The sequence below is a fragment of the Sinocyclocheilus anshuiensis genome, unplaced genomic scaffold (assembly GCF_001515605.1).
Source record: "Sinocyclocheilus anshuiensis isolate Anshui unplaced genomic scaffold, SAMN03320099.WGS_v1.1 scaffold115, whole genome shotgun sequence".
Lineage (NCBI taxonomy): Eukaryota > Metazoa > Chordata > Actinopteri > Cypriniformes > Cyprinidae > Sinocyclocheilus > Sinocyclocheilus anshuiensis.
This window is the reverse complement of record NW_015548219.1, coordinates 798,986-819,677: the sequence shown is the minus strand read 5'-3', so window position 1 is coordinate 819,677 and position 20,692 is coordinate 798,986. Positions and strand designations below refer to the sequence as shown.

General features: G+C 37.4%; 3 protein-coding genes and 1 pseudogene across 3 annotated transcripts in view; all 4 read right to left on the bottom strand.

The window, feature by feature from the left end:
- LOC107654091 (major histocompatibility complex class I-related gene protein-like) overlaps positions 1-574 on the bottom strand; it is a 2,672-nt gene extending 2,098 nt beyond the window's left edge. Inside the window, exon 1 of the mRNA XM_016441017.1 lies at positions 484-574. Coding sequence (XP_016296503.1) covers positions 484-574 — 91 coding nt within the window. The remainder of the gene's footprint in view (positions 1-483) is intronic.
- A 420-nt stretch (positions 575-994) lies between these two features.
- On the bottom strand, positions 995-3,987 carry LOC107654090 (major histocompatibility complex class I-related gene protein-like). Its single transcript, XM_016441016.1, has 7 exons — positions 3,978-3,987; positions 2,457-2,702; positions 2,098-2,376; positions 1,709-1,990; positions 1,450-1,566; positions 1,303-1,335; positions 995-1,114 (listed from the first exon to the last, which is right to left on the bottom strand). The coding sequence occupies exons 1-7, from the start codon at positions 3,985-3,987 to the stop codon at positions 1,086-1,088; spliced, it is 996 nt and encodes a 331-aa protein (XP_016296502.1). The 3' UTR covers positions 995-1,085.
- Positions 3,988-4,061: 74 nt separating this feature from the next.
- Positions 4,062-10,725, bottom strand: LOC107654089 (hereditary hemochromatosis protein-like). Its single transcript, XM_016441015.1, has 5 exons — positions 10,683-10,725; positions 9,725-10,018; positions 4,518-4,616; positions 4,226-4,258; positions 4,062-4,135 (listed from the first exon to the last, which is right to left on the bottom strand). The coding sequence occupies exons 1-5, from the start codon at positions 10,723-10,725 to the stop codon at positions 4,062-4,064; spliced, it is 543 nt and encodes a 180-aa protein (XP_016296501.1).
- A 5,975-nt stretch (positions 10,726-16,700) lies between these two features.
- LOC107654088 (hereditary hemochromatosis protein-like) lies at positions 16,701-20,692 on the bottom strand (annotated as a pseudogene).

Below are 20,692 nucleotides of genomic sequence, written 5' to 3'. Positions count from 1 at the left end.
TCTGCCTGCCAGCCCTTTGCCTTCCCCTGTCTCCATCTCGCATCCTCTGCTTTGTCCTCCTCCTAGTCCCCCTCCGCCCCTCCCTCTGTTTCTACGGTGCGAGGACGCACCTTCCGGGAGGGGGGAGTAATGTAACACCCCTGTGGTCTGTTTGTAGTGGTTTCTCCCTCTGTGTCCTTATTTGGTTGTTCCTGTCCTCATTATCAGTTAATTATCCTCAGTGTGCTCACCTGTCTGCCCCTCGTTATCTGCCCTATAAGTTCCTGTCTCTTGTTGTCTAGTATGGTCGGTTATTGTGAATGTTACCCTGAGTGTGTATGTCTCGTCTGCCTTGTTGTCGCTCCATTAAATGTCCTTATTTGAATTCTGGTCGTCCTCGTCATCCTGCCTGCCTCCACACACCTTGACCGTGACACTAGACAAGACTGCACCTGTTCTAATTTTTATATTAAATTAAATAAGGCAAGTATGTTGGAGACTTACCTTTCCTCTTTACCTGAGCTCCTCTCTTTTTAAGGTAAGACCTGAGAGTATTTAGGCAGTTTGGGTAGGAAAAAACCTCATGATACCACATCAACAGCTGCAGAACCGGGTCTGATTCCTGGTCTGTATATTTTAAAGGACCATTATATGTAAACTTGCCATCAAAATATTGTAGTTCGTCTGTAGTAGAACCACTAAATGCATTCTTAATGATAAATTGTCCTGACTTGTCCTTGTCCAACAGTTCACAAAGACCCAATATCTGATAAACTACAAGACCTGTTAGGACAGAAATAGAGAACAAAGATGTCAGAACAGACTCCTTTGTTCAGACTATGAAATAAATTAAATTAAACTTTCTGATAGATTACACAATCTGACTCATATGAGCTTGTTAATGACAATCCATGTAAAGAAAAAGCACCAGCCAGTTGATCTTAACAAGGCTATTAGTACACACAAACTACAAATGGAAATATAATGACCATGAAAGGAATATGCATGTGCCACTGCTATTATATTCTATTTATGCATATTGTTATCAGTACTTTCTAATATTATATGCATCTATAGGCTACATATTTACTTGCCCATTAATTTAATTATGTTTTATCCACATTGTCTTCAGTTGCTGAAAATGAAATTAGAAAGAATATTGGTTAAAAAATATTCAGACAAATCAATATTGTTGTTATTCTTCATGCAAATTAATGAGTCATATTATGCTCTAATGCAAGTACCAATAATAATAGGTGTGAGAAAGCTAAAACATTTACAGAACCACAAAACATTACACAAACACAAACAGAAAATACTCACTAGAAGCAGAAGAGTAGTCACTTGTGGAGGAAGCTACAACAAAACAGGAAAATAGTTATACATAAAATGGACAGCATTTTTTTATTGATAGATCTCTATAGTCTGAATGAATCTAATATGTTTTGTCTAGGACATGTCATGTATTACCTGAGTGACGCCTTCTCCTCCATTTAAAAACGCCAATCACAGTCATCAACACCAGTCCCAATGCCAAAACCACAAGCACTGAGGAAATCACCTGCTTAAATGTTTCCCCTTGACACTCTGAAGTATGAAGTTAATTAACATACATTTTTTACCAGTTACTTTTGTCTGTTGAATGAAATGGTTCCAAACGTAGCAAAAAGAAGAATGAAGTCAATCAGGTTTAAGCATTGAAACTAAATAAATAATCTAATGACCATACCCAAATCAATGTCCAGTTTGTTGTCCAGACTGAGGTGTGTGGCAGAGCAGGTGTATCTGTGTTTATCTGCAGCTCTGATCTCCAGACTCTTCCTCATCTGGTACGTCCCGTCAGCATTGGGCAGCAGATCTCCTCCAGTGATCTCATGATCAGCTACAGGCTGCTTGTCTCTGAACAGGGTCAGGTTGATGTGACGAGGGTAAAATCCTGTTGCCAAACAACTCACACGAAACCCTCCAGAATCTGAGAAAGCTTTCTTGATGAGTCTCACTCGCGGTTTTACTGTCCAAGACAAGAGAAATGTAGTATTATTATAGTACCCTAGACAAGACTGCACCTGTTCTAATTTTTATATTAAATTAAATAAGAGAAGTATGTTGGAGACTTACCTTTCCTCTTTACCTGAGCTCCTCTCTTTTTAAGGTAAGACCTGAGAGTATTTAGGCAGTTTGGGTAGGAAAAAACCTCATGATACCACATCAACAGCTGCAGAACCGGGTCTGATTCCTGGTCTGTATATTTTAAAGGACCATTATATGTAAACTTGCCATCAAAATATTGTAGTTCGTCTGTAGTAGAACCACTAAATGCATTCTTAATGATAAATTGTCCTGACTTGTCCTTGTCCAACAGTTCACAAAGACCCAATATCTGATAAACTACAAGACCTGTTAGGACAGAAATAGAGAACAAAGATGTCAGAACAGACTCCTTTGTTCAGACTATGAAATAAATTAAATTAACTTACTATCTGTATGATTTTCGCGTCTTAATTTATCCACAAGATGGTCATACAAATGTTCTCTTATGGCGGTATTATCCCCCAGGTTATACATATCATCTTCATTTGTAGTATTTCCTCTTGTAATGTATGTGCTTGTCTCTGAATCGTAGTATCCAACTGTAATGTCATCCAACATCACTGTGACACTAAATTCAGGAAATTTAGTGTTTCCTTTAATGTACGTTATAAGCACCCATGCCGACTGAGAACCTGTGAAAAATTATATTGTCATTAAAATAGGCTATATAATGTAATAAAACTAAATTTCCTTAACCAAAACAAATCAATGATTGCTAACAATGCTTGAGACAAAATTACATTATGTCTATGAATTAAAATCTACTTCGCTTTTCATCAAACCCTAAATCCTTGTCCCACCTGTTGAAGCAGATGTTGGAAATGAAAACACCCACAGAAAAAAAAATAACTTGATCATCTTGCTCTCATCTTGCATGTAAATTGAAATATTGCAAGTCTTGTAAGAGAAACTTGTCGCATGACTGCAACTCTGCGAGTTATTTCCTTGAGCAGCAGCTTATCAGTAAAAAACTGAGGTAGGCTGTCTCAGAGTCTCAGACCTACATAATTTCAACCCTTAATAGTTTAACAAGCCATTCCTCAGAACTTATTAGTTTTGACTTTATTTATATTGTTTATGTATAGTATACTCCATTTCTATTCAGTATAGGCCTATAGTTATAGATGCTAGGCTGACATAGTATTTGCTTCTGCACTGTTTACAGGCAATTTTCTTTAATTGAGGTTGGTTGGATCTGTTATCTAAATATCTTAAAACCATTCAGACATTTTTGCTGGTACCTTTTCCAGTTTTAATATTTTTACTAGCAGTTACTTTAATGGCTGTTAAGGTGTATCAGTGGTAATTACACATACAGATGCAGCAGTACAACGTACATGGCCTTTAATTTTCTGAGCAGTACTCAGGATGGACCAATCAGTCGTTTGTTAGTACTCGGTAAAGATTATTTTAAATGTATAATAGAAATTACTGGGGCCAAATTTCAGTCCTTGTAGAAAGTCAGACCACTATAGATGTCGTTGCACACTACAATTTAGGTAGATATCCAAGCAACAGTGAAATAACCAAGGAAAACATAAGCATTTTATGCATATTCCTTTAATTATAAGTGGAAGATCACAGGTCACAGGCAATAATTAGCATGAACACTGAGAAGCATTTGATATACATAGCAGAATTGTACTCCCTGTTCTTCATGAGAAACATTCTGAAAATGGTTGCAATATGTCATGCTAATTGTCAGGGATATAGACATGTTACTGAAAACTACATATACAGAATAAAGAATAATAAATATAAAATTTAGTAGCTTCTCACAGTGCTTTACAACGTAATAAAAGGCTAAGTGCAAATCTTATACAAAAAAGCTTCTAAAATATAAAACTAAAAACACAAAATAAGTCAGACAACAGAAAAATGTAGGGAATGTAAATATTTACACTCACTAACATACATGTTTGCAATACAATACTTTGGCAACCACATTGTTTTTAAAATTAAGCTTTTCTGGTAGATCATTCATTTATTTTTTAAGATGTTTCCTTCACAACAGCTTCCTGTTGTGTTTTGTGTTTTGATGTTGTTTTCAAACTCTCTTCAGATGCTTAAAAACACAATTTATTTAATTAGTGAGCAGATAAACACAATACATTTCACAAGATAAACAAAATAAAATTTAAAGTGATATACTCACAAGAAGCAGCAAAATAAGCACTTTTAGATGAAGCTATAACATCAAAGGAATTTAAAAAGAAAAGCATACTTTTTAATTGCATATGTATTATAAATAAAAAAATGTTTTTATCTTTTTCAGCACATACTGGACTCATTTTAATATGTGCATCCTACCTCTTTTAGATGAAGCTATAACATCAAAGGAATTTAAAAAGAAAAGCATACTTTTTAATTGCATATGTATTATAAATAAAAAATTTTTTTTATCTTTTTCAGCACATACTGGACTCATTTTAATTTGTGCATCCTACCTCCTTGTTTCCATTTATATATAACTGCTCCAGTTCCAAACATCAACACCAGAGCCAAAACTATCAAAATTGAGGGAATCATGGATTTAAATTCAAACTCTGAAACAAACATGATAAATTGGTCACAAACAAATTAGAAACACAGTTGAAACAGTTAGTTTTTTTTTCACACCTCAATACCTAAAGTGATGTCCAGTTTGTTGTCCAGACTGAGGTGTGTGGTAGAGCAGGTGTATTTGTGTTTATCTGCAGCACTGATCTCCAGAATCTGAGTTTGCTTTCTGAATGAATCTGACTCGCGGCTTCACTGTAGATAAAGCAATATGTTATTGAAATATGCCTTTTTTTCTTTTTCCTTTTTTTAATGTTGCATGAAGATGCATGCATTTCCATGGCTCAAATTTATATTTAAAAGACAGGGGAAAACATGCTGGAGACCAACCTTTCCTATTCACTAAAGTTTGTCTCTATTTAAGGTAATTCCTGAGAGTTGTTATGCAGGTTGGGTAGCTTATACTCTCATGACTCCATTTTAATAGCTCCAGAGATAGTGTTGCCATTTCATTTTGGCCCCAATATGTAAACTTGTTGTCAAAAAAACGCATTTCATCTGTAGTGGAGCCGCTAAATGCAATCCTAGAGATCATTTATCCAGGCGTATCATTGTCCCATAGCTCACAGTGACTAATCACTTGATAAAGTTGAGGACCTGTTAGCTTAAACATCTTTAATTCACAAACACACACAAGTTGAAACTAACATGATATACTGTATTCATTTAATATCTGTCACAATATGCCAACTGAACATACTTTCTGTGTAATAGTAGTTTTTAAATGTTAGTCTTCCCACAAAAAAAGGGATGCAAATCATGTCTTGTTAAATAAAAGATGTGCAAAACAGTCTCATCTCATCATTTCTCATGTCTCATCATGATCTCACAGTCTCATCATTTGTAGTATTATCTCTAGGAATGTATCTCTTAGCCTCTGAATTATAGTGTCCTACTGTGAGGTCATCCAGCATAAATGTGACGCTAAATTCAGGAAATGGCGTCTCTCCTTTAATGTAATTTACAAGAACCCACAATGAGTGAGAACCTGTTAGAAAGAGCAAAAGTTTAGGCTATTATGCATTTGTATCAGTAAAAAAACATCTATAAAAAAGTTGCAGAAAACAATCAAACAATATTAATTTGTTAATGAAACGGATATTGAAAAAATGTACTCAAGTAGCCCACATTAAGCAAAATACTTTAGGGAGTAACATAGCAATACAATCGTTATATTATATATTGTTTAAAAAAATTACAAATATGCTTTTTTTTGACACGACCCTACATGCATTTGTGACCTTCACTTTTATTTCTGAATAATCACAAAAACAAATGTCTTCTTTTCAACTGAGATAACCTAGCTTCTTTTATATAAAGTATCATGTTTTAATCAAGTTGTTATTTATTTATTTATTTTTATTTTTAATGTATGTGTATGTTAAAAGTACCATTCTGGCAGCGAGAACGATCCGGAACTAAATGAAGATTAATGTTTTGGCATATGATTTGGCATATGTTCTTCTTCTTCTTCTTTTGTGTTTAATGGCGGTTGGCAAACCAGCTTAAGGTGCATTTCCGCCACCTACTGGGATGGAGTGTGAGGCCTCGATGAACGAACATATTATATACTACTAATATTAACAAACAAAAAAAAAACAAAAACGAAATTCTTCTAATCAAATCTGTATCTATCAGATATTTTAGAAGAAAACCATAAACCCTTAGATGTTTCTGTGTATTCTGAAATATATTCATAACTGAAATTGATTTCCATATCTTCCATATTTTTCAACAAGTTGCTTTCTTTGTCTATTATATGCCTCACAATGTAAGAGCACATGTTCAACTGTTTCTGTTATTCCACAGTAACTGCAGCTATCTGACTCACTTTCTCCTATTATATGCAATGAATAATTAAGGTTAGAGTGTCCTATACGGATCCTGGTTATAACAGTATCTTCTCTTCTGTTTCCATATACCTTTCTTTCAATCCCCACTTTCTGTTGAATACTAAACAAGTGTCTCCCTTTTGACTCTTTATTCCATACGTCTTGTTTGGCATATGTTTATTGAACCAATCGGATACAGAAGAATGCAGATCATATTTATTTTGCGTTAGCATGAAGCTGCAGTTTCACAATACATTAATTACACGTACGAATAACAGTAAAATGCTGCAAATAATTTTTTCTTACGCTTGAAACGCGATTTACACCTTTACAAAGCTTCTCTTGCGCATGCAAATTTAATTTACGCTTACAGTCTTATGTACACTTCCACAACTCTTACCCTGCGTATGCAAATCTTTTAGGCATTCAATTACCTTCATAAACACTACCAAACCTGCAAATGCTGTCATAATGTTACTAGTGAATCCATACGGTAGGTGGCAGTAAATCCAATGTGAACAAGATATGTAACCAAAATGTAATAATTTAATGTGAAAATATTGTATTGCTGTTGCATAAATGTAATCATTGGAATACGAAAACATTGTGGAAAAAAAGATCCTCTTATTGGAAAAGACAAACATTTATTGTGTGTTTTGATAAACAAACACTATTGTGTAACTGTTTTGTGCATTATAATCTTCAAAGTTCTATAACTTGCAAGACTTAACCTTTTAGAGTAACTACTGTAGAGTTAAAAAATAATCCGGATGAAAGATCTTTAAATATTGACCACAGTTAGCGCAAAAAAAGAGTCACAAAACATCAAATGAGAATATACTGTATATAATTTGGACATTTTCACTTAAGGGTGTACTCACTTTTGTGGCCAGCGGTTTAGACATTAATGGATGTGTGTTGAGTTATTTTGAGGGGACAGCAAATTTACACTGTTATACAAGCTGTACACTCACTACTTTACATTGTAGCAAAGTGTCATTTCTTCAGTGTTGTCACATGAAAAGATATAATAAAATATTTACAAAAAATGTGGGGTGTACTCATATATTATTATTACTCATATATTATATATATATGCATACACACAGTTGTGCTCATAAGCTTACATACCCCTTGCAGAATGTGCAAAATGTTAATAACTGAAACAAAATAAGAGGGATAAAGAAAATTGCATGTTATTCTTTATTTAGTACTGTCCTGCATAAGCTATTTCACGTAACAGATGTTTACATATACTCCACAAGACAAAATAATAACTGAATTTATAAAAATGACCCCATTCAAAAGTTTACATACCCTTGAATCTTAATACTATGTGTCATTTCCTGGATAATCCACGACTGTTTTCATATTTTGTGATAGTTGTTCACGAGTCCCTTGTTGGTCCGGAGCAGTTCAACTGCCTGCTGTTCTTCAGAAAAATCCTCTAGCTCCTGCACATTCTTTGGTTTTCCAGCATCTTCTGCATATTTTAACCCTTTCCAACAGTGAGTGTATGATTTTGAGATCCATATTTTCATGGATGATCAGGGTAAATTGTACTTATTTTGTCTTCTGGGAAACGTAAGTATTTATGTAGCTTCTGAAGTCCAGTTCTAAATGAAAAAATATGATCATCAAAATGAGAAGAATTTACACATCATCATCCTGTTCAAAAGTTTACATCCCCAGGCTCCTACTGCATTGTGTTGCCTTCTTGAGCATCAGTAAATGTTTTCACCTCTTGTAATATTTGTGTATGAGTCCCTCAGTCAGGGCCGTTTCTAGGCATAGGCGAGCTAGATAGATCATTGAATCTGATTAGACCGTTAGCATCTCGCTCAAAAATGAAGAATTTCTATATTTTTCCTATTTAAAACTTGACTCTTCTGTAGTTACATCGTGTACTAAGACCGACGGAAAATGAAAAGTTGCGATTTTCTAGGCCGATATGGCTAGGAACTATACTCTCATTCCGGCGTAATAATCAAGGAACTTTGCTGCCGTACCATGGGTGCAGCAGGCACAATGATATTACGCAGCGCCTGAAAATAGGCTAACTTCCGTCAACATAACCAACGTGGCCATCTGCTTGCACGGGGAGTGTGCTGGGGACTATTTTCAGGCGCTGCGTAATATTTATTATACAAATATATACAAATAGCCTACAGAATATTCCTTTAAATTAACACAGTATATTATGCCCTACTCTTATGGATTTGTAATTTAATTTAATTTAAAAAAAAATAATTTTAGTTTAACATGTAAAAACAACAGTAATTCTACATACTGCATAATAAATGATACAAGAGCATTTTAACATTTCAGCAATTACAAAGCTAGTTTACAAGTTTGCATATTTACACATGGTACATAAACATACACTCTTAAAAGTAAAGGTGCTTAAAAGGTTCTTCACAGCGATGCCATAGAAGAACCATTTTTGGTTCCACAAAGTACCATTCAGTCAAAGGTTCTTTAAAGAACCATCTCTTTCTTACCTTTTTATAATCTGAAGAACTTTCTATTGCCACAAAGAACCTTTTGTGAAACAGAAAGGTTCTTCAAATGTTAAAGGTTGGAACCAATTGGACAAAAAGGTTATTCTATGGCATCGTGAAGCACCTTTATTTTTAAGAGTGTACACACACACACACACACACAGGATGTTTTATTTTTATCAAGCCAATCACATTATTTTGCCCATAAACCTTATGAATCTGATGTTGCTGAAATGGAAGTTGGAATAGTCAGGAAATATTTATTTTAATCAAAATTACAGTTGTTTGCTATGTTGAAATTAAAGTACAACCAGGGTCACAACATGAAAATAAAATATTTAGAAAATACTAACACATAAACTACATTGAAATTACTCACTAGAAGCAGATGAGTAATCACTTGTAGAGGAAACTACAATAAAACACAGAAAATAAGAAATGGACATTAATTATTTGAAAAAATCAATTCAACGCAATATTATTTACAAAATTATCCTTATATGGTATCTTTGAATGAATCTGTCCTTTAACATCTCATTGTACTGTTTCATGTCTTGTGTTACCTGATTGCCATCTTCTCCTCATGATCCATTTGATAGCAGCCACTGTCAATAACGCCAACCCCAATATACAAACCACAAGCACAGAGTAAGTCACTGACTCAAATGTTTCCCCTGGATACTCTGACAACAAAACGTCACAAATACATTAATTTTTCAGATAAATTATTTTATGTGCACTAGTCTCATGTGAACTAATTACCTAAAGTTACGTCCAGTTTGTTGTCCAGACTGAGGTGTGTGGCAGAGCAGGTGTATCTGTGTTTGTCTGCAGCACTGATCTCCAGACTCTTCCTCATCTGGTACGTCCCGTCAGCATTGGGCAGCAGATCTCCTCCAGTGATCTCATGATCAGATACAGGCTGCTCGTCTCTGAACAGGGTCAGGTTGATGTGACGAGGGTAAAATCCTGTTGCCAAACAACTCACACGAAACCCTCCAGAATCAGAGTTTGCTTTCTGGATAAGTCTGACTCTGGGTTTCACTGCAGAAGAAAGTTAAAAAAGAGATAAATGCACACCTGAAAACATGATTATTTTTTATGTACAAATTTATCATATAAATATAAAAAATAAAGATAGGTTTAAATCAACATAATATTTAAAGCGTGAACTTAATTTTTCTTAGTAAAAATCTAAACGGTTATAAATTCACATTTTTGACAATAATAGAAAAACAGTTTACAATGTTTACTTTTGTGGAAACAAGTCATCACAATCTGTGGAAAGTGGTCCATACCATAAAGAGCATGTGCTACCAAAAGTTTAATGTGTACAGTAGGAGCTAGTATTTCTTTTGCTCTTGTGTACACACAACCAAAGAAATCTTTAGAATGCATAACTGGTTTGGAGAAGTGACATGCCCATAAAGTGTGTAACACGACCATGTTCCAGAAGTAAAAGTAATAACAGTGCAAATCCTGGTGAAGAACTACTCTACCCATGATTCTGCAAAGAAAACCCTAAACATTCACTTTCCTAATTATTTTGTATTTTTGACTGTTAGTCCCAATTAAATTGTTTTTTTTCCCCATTGTTTATGCCTGCTGTCCACAACACCATCAGAACAGGTCTACTATCTTAACCTTTGGTTTTATATTTTGTTAATTTTTAAGAAAAATCGGGTAAAATTGTGCATGTGACTAACCTTTCCTGATTTCCTTTGATTTCCTCTCTTTTTAAGGTAACCCTTCAAAGTTTCCATGCAAAGTGAATAGTTAAAGTTTTCATAGTGATATTGGAGTAATCTTAGAAATGGCTGGACAGTCTTTGTATGGAAAGAAGAACTGAAAGTTGTCTTCCTGTTAAGAAAATGCAGCTCAACTACGGTGGATCCTCCTGTAGCACCCTTAGCTGTAATATGCCCTGACTCCATGTTGTCCAACATTTCACAGTGAATCAGTATCTGATGAACATCAAGACCTGTGAGTGAGGAAGAAAGTGAATGTTCATTCAGGCTCCAGGCCAGCTAATAAAGGTGCTTTACGATGCCATAGAAGAACCTTTTTGTCTAAATGGTTCCATAAAGAACCTTTAACATCTGAAGAACCTTTCTGTTTCACAAAAGGTTCTTTGTGGCGAAAGAAGGTTCTTCAGATTACAAAAAGGTAAGAAAGAGATGGTTCTTTAAAGAACCTTTGACTGAATGGTTCTTTGTGGAACCAAAAATGGTTTTTCTATGGCATCGCTTGAAGAACCTTTTGAAGCACCTTTATTTTTAAGAGTGTACTTATCATATTTTCATGATATCTCATGAAATCTTGTCCTAAAAGTTTTTCGTTGTTGTAGTTCACGGTATAAATTTTTTTTTTAATATATAATTCTTAAATACAACCTTTATACATTTTGAATCTGAATACGTTATTGTCGGGTCCATATCAATACCATGTATTATAAATTTCTGTCCCCACCCACTTGTTGTAAAGTTAATCAATTCTTTATTGAACCAATATTCATAACTCTATGTGTACATTCTATGTAGACACTGAAATTGTTACAACATATCCCTCATAACATTCATTGTAACGCTGTACTTACTGTTTGTATGATTATCACGTTGTAACTTAATTCTATAGTTTATAGACTTGTACATATCATTACTTGTATCCATGTGATAATTTTCGTCAAATGCGTCATCATCTTCTGTTGTATTTCCTCTCACAAAATGGAGCTTTCTCTCTGAATCGTAATATCCAATTATAATGTCATCCAACATATATGTGATACCAAATTTAGGAAAAGGTGACTGCCCTTTAATGTAAGTTGCAAGCAACCATAAAGAGTGAGAACCTGTGAGAAACAACAACCAAAACCATTGATAAAATTCAACAATATGTGAAGTGCACAGTAATAAGAGATTCAATAAAATACATAGAGAAAGGTAGTGGGAATGTCTGCCTGGAACTACAATTAACTAAGTTAACTGTGTGAAATCATCAAGGTTTCATTACATAAACTTCATTTCATTTATTGATTGTAGCAATAATTCAAAACGGCCTCCATACTAACAATGTAACTGAGAATACAAATATCCATACACATTGCAAGTACAACAAGTAAAAGGCTGTTTGTAACATCTCATATAACATATCTATATGAACAAGACGCAGAGTTTAAGTCTGAAAAAGAGAAAGTGTGTGGTTAGTGGACTGCTAAATAACTACTCAGCACATTGACTTGTAATAAAATTATAGACAATAACACATTTTCATTCTGCAGTCATCAGAGGACTTACCCTTTGAAGCAGCTGTTGGTAGTAAAAGCACAAAAAGGAGCAGATTTTTGTCCATATTGTTGAGCATGCAGTGTATATATCTCTGTGATCAGAAAACTATGTGTTCAAAGATCTGGACAATCAAGTTTGTGCATATCTTAACACCATGACATGAATACTTCAGTTTTAGTTTTACTCTTCCTTTCTGTGTAATCAGTGTAGCTGAAATGTTTTTTTCATTTGTATTACTATATAACTCAAAATATTTTTTTCCTTTTTGGGCCACTTTGCACCAAAGATATACATTGAGGCTTTAAGTACATATCCCTGTTTCTGTCCCAATTTACTCAGCAACAGACAGTTTAAATGAGAACAACCTAAAGAAGGTAAATAACATACAGTGTGATCCAAAAGTGCGTATAACCATACAGTGTTGACTTGTGTTGTCTATCTATCTGACTGCTTTATCTTTCTGTCTGTATCTGTTGGCACCCAGACTAGGTCAAAACAGCAAATACAATGGCATTCATGACAGCAGGAAAAAAGTTTATCTTTTAAAAGCCAAAAGCAGGTAACCAGTAGCACTGATCAAACCACTAGTGGTGTCTTTTTTCAGTATGTGAAAAATATTTAAAGTCTTTTCACCCAAAAATAAACATTTGATGAAAATGTACTCACCCTCAGTTCATCCAAGATGAGTTGCTCACCAATGGATCCTCTGCAGTGAATGGGTCCCATCAAAATGAGAGTCCAGACAGCTGATAAAAACATAATAATCCACAAGGAATAATCCAAATCCAGTTCAAAATGTAACTTTTGGTGAATTGAAAAGCTGCATGTTTGTAAGAAACAAATCAGTCATTAAGGTGTTTTATCCTAAAAGTCCTGTTTGGTCTCTGTTTGTTACCTGTTCCTATTGTCCTCTGACATCAAAATCCACCCACATACAGTATTTGATTTGTTCACAACTGCTTTAAACTGTTTCTGCTTGTAAACTGTGCTTTGTTTGTGCATATTTCTCTCCTGATTCAGAAAAGATGACTTCCATGGAAGTACCATGAAGAAAACAATATTATGGATATACGACGACTCATATTTTAGCCAGAATAAAATAAAAAACATTGTGATTCATTTATTTATAACGCACATATTTTCACTTCACAAGATGTTAATTGATGGATTGGAGTCTTGTGGATTATTGTTTTATTTTATCAGCTGTTTAGACTCTCATTCTGACGGCACCCATTCACTGCAGAAGATCCATTGGTGGGAAAATAATGTAATCCTAAATTTCTCCAAATCTGTTGTGATAAAAAAATAAAACTTATCTACATCATGGATGGCCTGAAGGTGAGCAATTTTGGGGTAAACTATTCCTTTAAGAAGTGTTGTTCAAAGACTTTTCTCCATTCATCCATGTGACTTCATGATGAACATTTCTTGATGTGTCCACAGTTTCTTCAAATGCTAAAAATGTTTTGAGAATTATTTAAAGGTGCAGTAGGAGATCTCAGAAAATGCTAACTTTAGCCAATTAAAATCGGACTGAGCGTTTTGATTGGACGAACATTTTTTGGTCTTACGCCTTCCACAGAATATATAAATACATATAGGTTAATACATTTAGACCACTTAACTTAACCCTTTAACGCGCACGATCACACCGGTGTGATCACTCTAGGCTTCACTCCCTGGAGCATACGATCACACCGAAAATGCGGTAAACTATTAATTGGTTATTCTACAATTAATTGTACTATAAATTATACTACAATTGGAATATACTGTAAATTGATAAACTGTTCGGTGTGATGACGTTTAATGTCTCCGACAGCGTCTGTAGTCCCATTTAGCAACTTGTTAGCAACCGTCTTTTTTAAGAAACGTAACAGTTTTAAAAAATCACGAGTGTAGTGTAACTGGTGTGTTTTATGTCGTAGAATGAAACGTGAAAGTATCTTGAGCTTGTGTGAACCACGGACCTTATTTTAGGGGATTTAACCAAACTCCCATTCAAAAAAACCATTGACTCTGGGATAATGGGACGATGGAACAGATGGAATAGTAACCGGAAGTAGTAAAATGCTTGCTTCCGGGTTTTTGCCTACAAAATGACATCATAGTTCCACCACTCTATAGTGGCTGCGGTGTGTCACGTGACAAGCATGACGTCCATGTCTCCATGGAAACAGTAAAGCCATACATTCTAAAATTCGGCTAAAAAAACTCACGCTGGGGGCTCAGATAGTACACTGCAAAAAATGGCTTATCTTACTTAGTAGTTTTGTTTTGTTTCTAGTCAAAATATCTTAAAGTTCTTAAATCAAGATACTTTTACTAGATAAAAGTAAATACTAAGTAAGATAAGCCATTTTTTGCAGTGTATATTTTAAACTCGTGTGCGAAAAGGTTATCGATTGCTATTGGGATGTGATGAGACTTTCAACCAGCATAGCAAAAAAAAAATGTTTCTGAAGACAATCACCTGTTGCACCTTTAAAAATGTGGACAATTCACACAAAACAAATTTCTCTAATAAAAAAATAATGTTAAGTTTAACAATAAGTTTGATAGTAATTTTTTTAAAACATAAATTTAGATTTTAAAGTGGCTATAAGACATCAGCGAGACCAAAAAATTATCATGTTACAATGGCTGTAGCCATGGGTCTAAGTGCAAACTGTACTTTATTTAACAAAACCAACATACTAAGTGATAAAGGAGCATTATGACACACCATACACAATGAGAACGACAAATAGGGCTAAAACTAAGGGCTATAAATACACAGACTAAAGGAGGACCTAAATAACGAGCAGGTAAAAATCATGAGTAACCAAGGGAACAGATTAACAGCAAGAAAGCACAGGAAGAGAGAGAATGCAAACTAATACAGTACATGAACAACTTCAACACCCTAAACTCAATGGAACTCAAAAACACAGAATACCCATGACAATATGAAATAATGGCAGGGATGCAATTGATGGAAATTGGCAAAAAAAAATATGAATTATATTTAGTTAGTTAGCTAATTATATTTTCCTAATTATAATTAGGCTAATTATATTCTGTTTGTAATAGTTGTCTTGTTGCCTAGTTTTATTACATCTGAAATATGGGAAGCTAGTAAAAGTCTTTCTCTATTTTAGACACAATTTAATTTGGAGTTGTTTGAAGACTGTTCTCCATTCATCTATGTGGCTTCGTGTCATGAACTTGAACATTTCTTGAAGTGTCCACAGTTTCTTCAGATGCTAAAATGTTTGAGAATAATTTTAAATTGCAGTTAATGACTTATGAGTCAAAAATATATATGAATGAAACTATATAGAAAATATGTTACGTTTAACAATATTTATTGTCACGGGGTGAAGAATCACACGACAAGGATGGATCAATAAATGCCCCGGAGGGTGGATTTATTTATAAGTGGGTGAGTACGGAAAAGGTCCAAGTGGGTGCTCTGGTGCCGTGAGTGCTCTCGTCCTTCTTCCCAGTGCAGTGGGTCCGTGCTGTGCTCCTGTGGGGCTGGTCAGTCACACGCTGCTGTCTGTGGGAGAAATGAGAGGGCGAGTTAATGCTCAGTCCCATGGAGAAGTGTCTCCAAGGTGGCAGGGCTTGCGTGGCTTATGTAGCCGCCGCCTGATGAGCTGCAGCTGTGACCAATCAGCCTGTGTTTCCAGGGCGACGCTGATGAAGCTTTGGGACGCTCGTCACACTCCCCAGCAAAAAAAAAATGTTTCTGAAGACAATCACCTGTTGCACCTTTAAAAATGTGGACAATTCACACAAAACAAATTTCTCTAATAAAAAAATAATGTTAAGTTTAACAATAAGTTTGATAGTAATTTTTTTAAAACATAAATTTAGATTTTAAAGTGGCTATAAGACATCAGCGAGACCAAAAAATTATCATGTTACAATGGCTGTAGCCATGGGTCTAAGTGCAAACTGTACTTTATTTAACAAAACCAACATACTAAGTGATAAAGGAGCATTATGACACACCATACACAATGAGAACGACAAATAGGGCTAAAACTAAGGGCTATAAATACACAGACTAAAGGAGGACCTAAATAACGAGCAGGTAAAAATCATGAGTAACCAAGGGAACAGATTAACAGCAAGAAAGCACAGGAAGAGAGAGAATGCAAACTAATACAGTACATGAACAACTTCAACACCCTAAACTCAATGGAACTCAAAAACACAGAATACCCATGACAATATGAAATAATGGCAGGGATGCAATTGATGGAAATTGGCAAAAAAAAATATGAATTATATTTAGTTAGTTAGCTAATTATATTTTCCTAATTATAATTAGGCTAATTATATTCTGTTTGTAATAGTTGTCTTGTTGCCTAGTTTTATTACATCTGAAATATGGGAAGCTAGTAAAAGTCTTTCTCTATTTTAGACACAATTTAATTTGGAGTTGTTTGAAGACTGTTCTCCATTCATCTATGTGGCTTCGTGTCATGAACTTGAACATTTCTTGAAGTGTCCACAGTTTCTTCAGATGCTAAAATGTTTGAGAATATGCAGTTAATGCAGTTAATGACTTATGAGTCAAAAATATATATGAATGAAACTATATAGAAAATATGTTACTATTTATTGTATTTATTGTCACGGGGTGAAGAATCACACGACAAGGATGGATCAATAAATGCCCCGGAGGGTGGATTTATTTATAAGTGGGTGAGTACGGAAAAGGTCCAAGTGGGTGCTCTGGTGCCGTGAGTGCTCTCGTCCTTCTTCCCAGTGCAGTGGGTCCGTGCTGTGCTCCTGTGGGGCTGGTCAGTCACACGCTGCTGTCTGTGGGAGAAATGAGAGGGCGAGTTAATGCTCAGTCCCATGGAGAAGTGTCTCCAAGGTGGCAGGGCTTGCGTGGCTTATGTAGCCGTCGCCTGATGAGCTGCAGCTGTGACCGATCAGCCTGTGACCTGTTCCTGTTAACAATATGAGATAGTAGGGGAGAGATAGGGGGTGGGTGGGGAGTGACACCTGACAGACCTGCGAAAGCTGCCCAGATCCGAGAGAGGCCGTCCGCGTTGGCGTTCGCGGCTCCAGCCCGATGACGCACCACGAAGTGGAAGTCCTGGAGCGCGAGGAACCATCGGGTCACCCTGGCATTGGTGTCCTTAGCGCGGGCCATCCACTGAAGGGGTGCGTGGTCTGTGACCAGGGTGAACTTCTGGCCAAGGAGGTAGTACCGCAGCTCCAGGACTTGGAGTTGTTTCTCTCGAGTTTCTCTCGGCCAGGGTCAGCCTCCTGCTAATATAAATGACACTAAAGTCCGGGGCTCGGAGAACCGGCTCCGAGGTGAGGGCCCCCTTCACCCTCTGGAAGGCCTCTTCCGCTGCTGGTGTCCACTGTATTTTCTCCGGCTGCCCCTTCCTTGTCAAGTCTGTCAGGGAGGTGGCTAAAGAGGAGAAGTTAGGGATGAAGCAGTGAAAATATCCAGCCAACCCTAAAAAGGCTCGTTCCTGGGTCTTGGTCTCGGGTCTCGGGGCGGAGCGTTGGTCGCGGATCCGCTGGATGGTGTTCGCGGCCCCGAGGTGCCCTGCCAAGGGATGTGAGTGGGCCAGCTCCAATACGGTCTCCGTCTTCGTGCGTGGCACCACCAACAATAATTTTTCCTCCCCCCTTCGCTGCGCGACACAACAGAGCAGGCCATTTTGCACGATGAAATGCGGGAGAGGATGGGGGCCAGGCTGAGTTTCCTTGCCTTCAATGACCCGGACCTGGGTCCAGCAATGCTTCAGCCTGTCGTCCTCGCGTTGTTCCTTTCCAAATGAGCCCCCTCCCGTCACCTGTTGGAACACATCATAGAAGAGGTTAGGATTTTGGGAGGGGGGCTCACCTTCTCTGCCGCTGTCCGAGGCCAGAAGAACGGGGCGCTGACGAGGTACTTTCGTGGGCCTCCGTCTTCGGCGGCCCCCTCTTGGGCTCCTCGCGTTGTTCCTTTCCAAATGAGCCCCCTCCCGTCACCTGTTAGAACACATCATAGAAGAGGTTAGGATTTTGGGAGGGGGACTCACCTTCTCTCCCGCTCTCCGAGGCCAGAAGAACGGGGCACTGACGAGGTCCTTTCGTGGGCCTCGGTCTTCGGCGGCCCCCTCTTGGCCGTGGCCAGCAGGCGGTCAAACCCGGGCCAGTCTCTCCCGATCAGCACGGGGACAGGAAGATCCTTCATTACCCCAACTTCCACAGGCCAGGCGCCGGGAGCGGCAGAGATGGTCACCCTGCGAGCTGGAACTTGTCGTGTATCTCCGTGGACACTGGTTATGGGGAGGAAGGTTTTAGACTCCATTCGTGGGGCGAGAATGTGAGACTGCACCAGAGTGACCGCACTGCCGGAGTCCAGGGCTTGTACTCAGGGGTCCGGCAGCGGAACGCGTTGAGCGGCGGCGGCACGCAGTGCTGCGAGTTCCTGCTCCGTCTCTCCTTGACGGGTGGCTAGGTGCTCAACTATTTGTTGCTGGCGGATGCTAACCTCGGTGAGCCGCTGGAGGATTTCGTCCATGGTGGGGGAGGAGCGCTCGCTTGTGACAAAAAAACCCGGAGACAAAAAAGGGATAAAAAAGGTGAGGTGAAGGAGATCGCTTGTCGGTGATTCTTCACGGATTCGCCTGCATTCTCCACCAGTGTCACGGGGTGAAGAATCACACAACAAGGATGGCTCAATAAATGCCCCGGAGGGTGGATTTATTTATAAGTGGGTGAGTACAGAAAAGGTCCAAGTGGGTGCTCCGGTGCCGTGAGTGCTCTCGTCCTTCTTCCCAATGCAGTGGGTCCGTGCTGTGCTCCTCTGGGGCTGGTCGGTCACACGCTGCTGTCTGTGGGAAGGTGTTCCTCGCTTGTTTCCAGGGCGACGCTGATGAAGCTTCGGGTCGCTCGTCACATTATGCAAATGTCAATTTTATATTTTGAAGCAGCAAATAAATAAATAAATGCCTGTACTCACTAGAAGCAGAGGAATAACCCCTGTTTGATGAATCTACAACATAAAAATATAACAGCATGGCAATAATTAATTGTATCTAATAAAAAAAAATATCTGTTTGAGTTTCCTTGATTTTCCTAATGAGCTTTAGCTCATTAGACAATTTTAATTATTTTCAGTTCTTGACCTACCTCCAAGCCGCTTTCTCCATGTAATAACAGCAGCCCCAAACACCAATACCAGAGCCAAAACTGTTAGGACTGATGGAATCACTGAGTTAAATGGTTCTCCATGATCGTACTCTGAAACATGAACCACAAATTCATTTAGAGTTTAGCTTGGTATTTTTTGCCCAGTAAGAATTTCTCACCTAAATCCACAGTCATCCTGTTGTCCAGACTGAGGTATGTAGCCGAGCAGGTGTATCTGTGTTTGTCTGCAGCACTCTTCCTCATCTGGTGCGTCCCGTCAGTATTGGGCAGCAGATCTCCTCCAGTAATCTCATGATCAGCTACAGGCTGCTCGTCTCTGAACAGGGTCAGGTTGATGTGACGAGGGTAAAATCCTGTTGCCAAGCAACTCACACGAAACCCTCCAGAATCTGAGAAAGCTTTCTTGATGAGTCTCACTCGCAGTTTTACTGGGGAAGAAAAAAAACCCATCTTACCTTTTTATAAAACACTATCCTGTGTAATAAGAATGAGATGTTTTCTAATGTTATTGCTTCAGTTAATAAAAAGGACGGAATTCCTGTGTTGCAAATCAAAATTATATTTTACCTGTAAGAGCTCAGTGGCTCAAATCTATTTAAATATTGGGGGAGAACAGACTGGAGACCAACCTTTCTTATTCACTTGAGTTTGTCTCTTTTTAAGGTAATTCCTGAGAGTTGCTATGCAGGATGGGTAGTTTATTGTCTCATGACGCCACTTGAACAGCTCCAGAGATAGTGTTGCCATTTCTTTTGGGCTCTCATATGTAAACTTGTTGTCATAAAAACGCATTTCATCTGTAGTGGAGCCACTAAAAGCAAACTTAGAGATCATTTGTCCAGGCTTATCATTGTCCCACAGTTCACAATGACTCATCACTTGATAAAGTTGAGGACCTGTCAGGACAGAGGAGACATAGCTTGTGTCCCACGACAAGATATTCATATCCAACTTTCAATCTCGATATGCTATATTTTAACAAAGCTAACATACTTTCTGTGTAGTTTTTAAATGTTAGTCTGCCCACATGGAAAGGTTGCAAATCATGCCTCATTGCATAAAAGATGTAAGAAACAATATCATCTTCATTTGTAGTATTATCTCTAGGAATGTATCTCTTAGCTTCTGAATTATAGTGTCCTACTGTGAGGTCATCCAGCATAAATGTGACGCTAAATTCAGGAAATGGTGTCTCTCCTTTAATGTATGTTACAAGCAACCACAAAGAGTGAGAACCTGTAAGACATAACAACAACAACAAAAAAATCAATTAAAGGTTAGAGATAAA

Coding starts and splice junctions, on each gene's coding strand:
- LOC107654089 (XM_016441015.1), bottom strand. CDS start 10,725: ATGGAAACTTTGAAGGGTTACCTTAAAAAGAGAGGAAATCAAA. Junction 4,617..9,724: donor CAAACTGGACGTAACTTTAG/GTAATTAGTTCA, acceptor TGTTTGTTTCAG/AGTTTGAATTTAAATCCATG. Junction 4,136..4,225: donor TGCTTATTTTGCTGCTTCTT/GTGAGTATATCA, acceptor TGTGTTTTTAAG/CATCTGAAGAGAGTTTGAAA.
- LOC107654090 (XM_016441016.1), bottom strand. Junction 1,336..1,449: donor GAGGAGAAGGCGTCACTCAG/GTAATACATGAC, acceptor GTTTTGTTGTAG/CTTCCTCCACAAGTGACTAC. Junction 1,115..1,302: donor TGACTACTCTTCTGCTTCTA/GTGAGTATTTTC, acceptor TTTCATTTTCAG/CAACTGAAGACAATGTGGAT.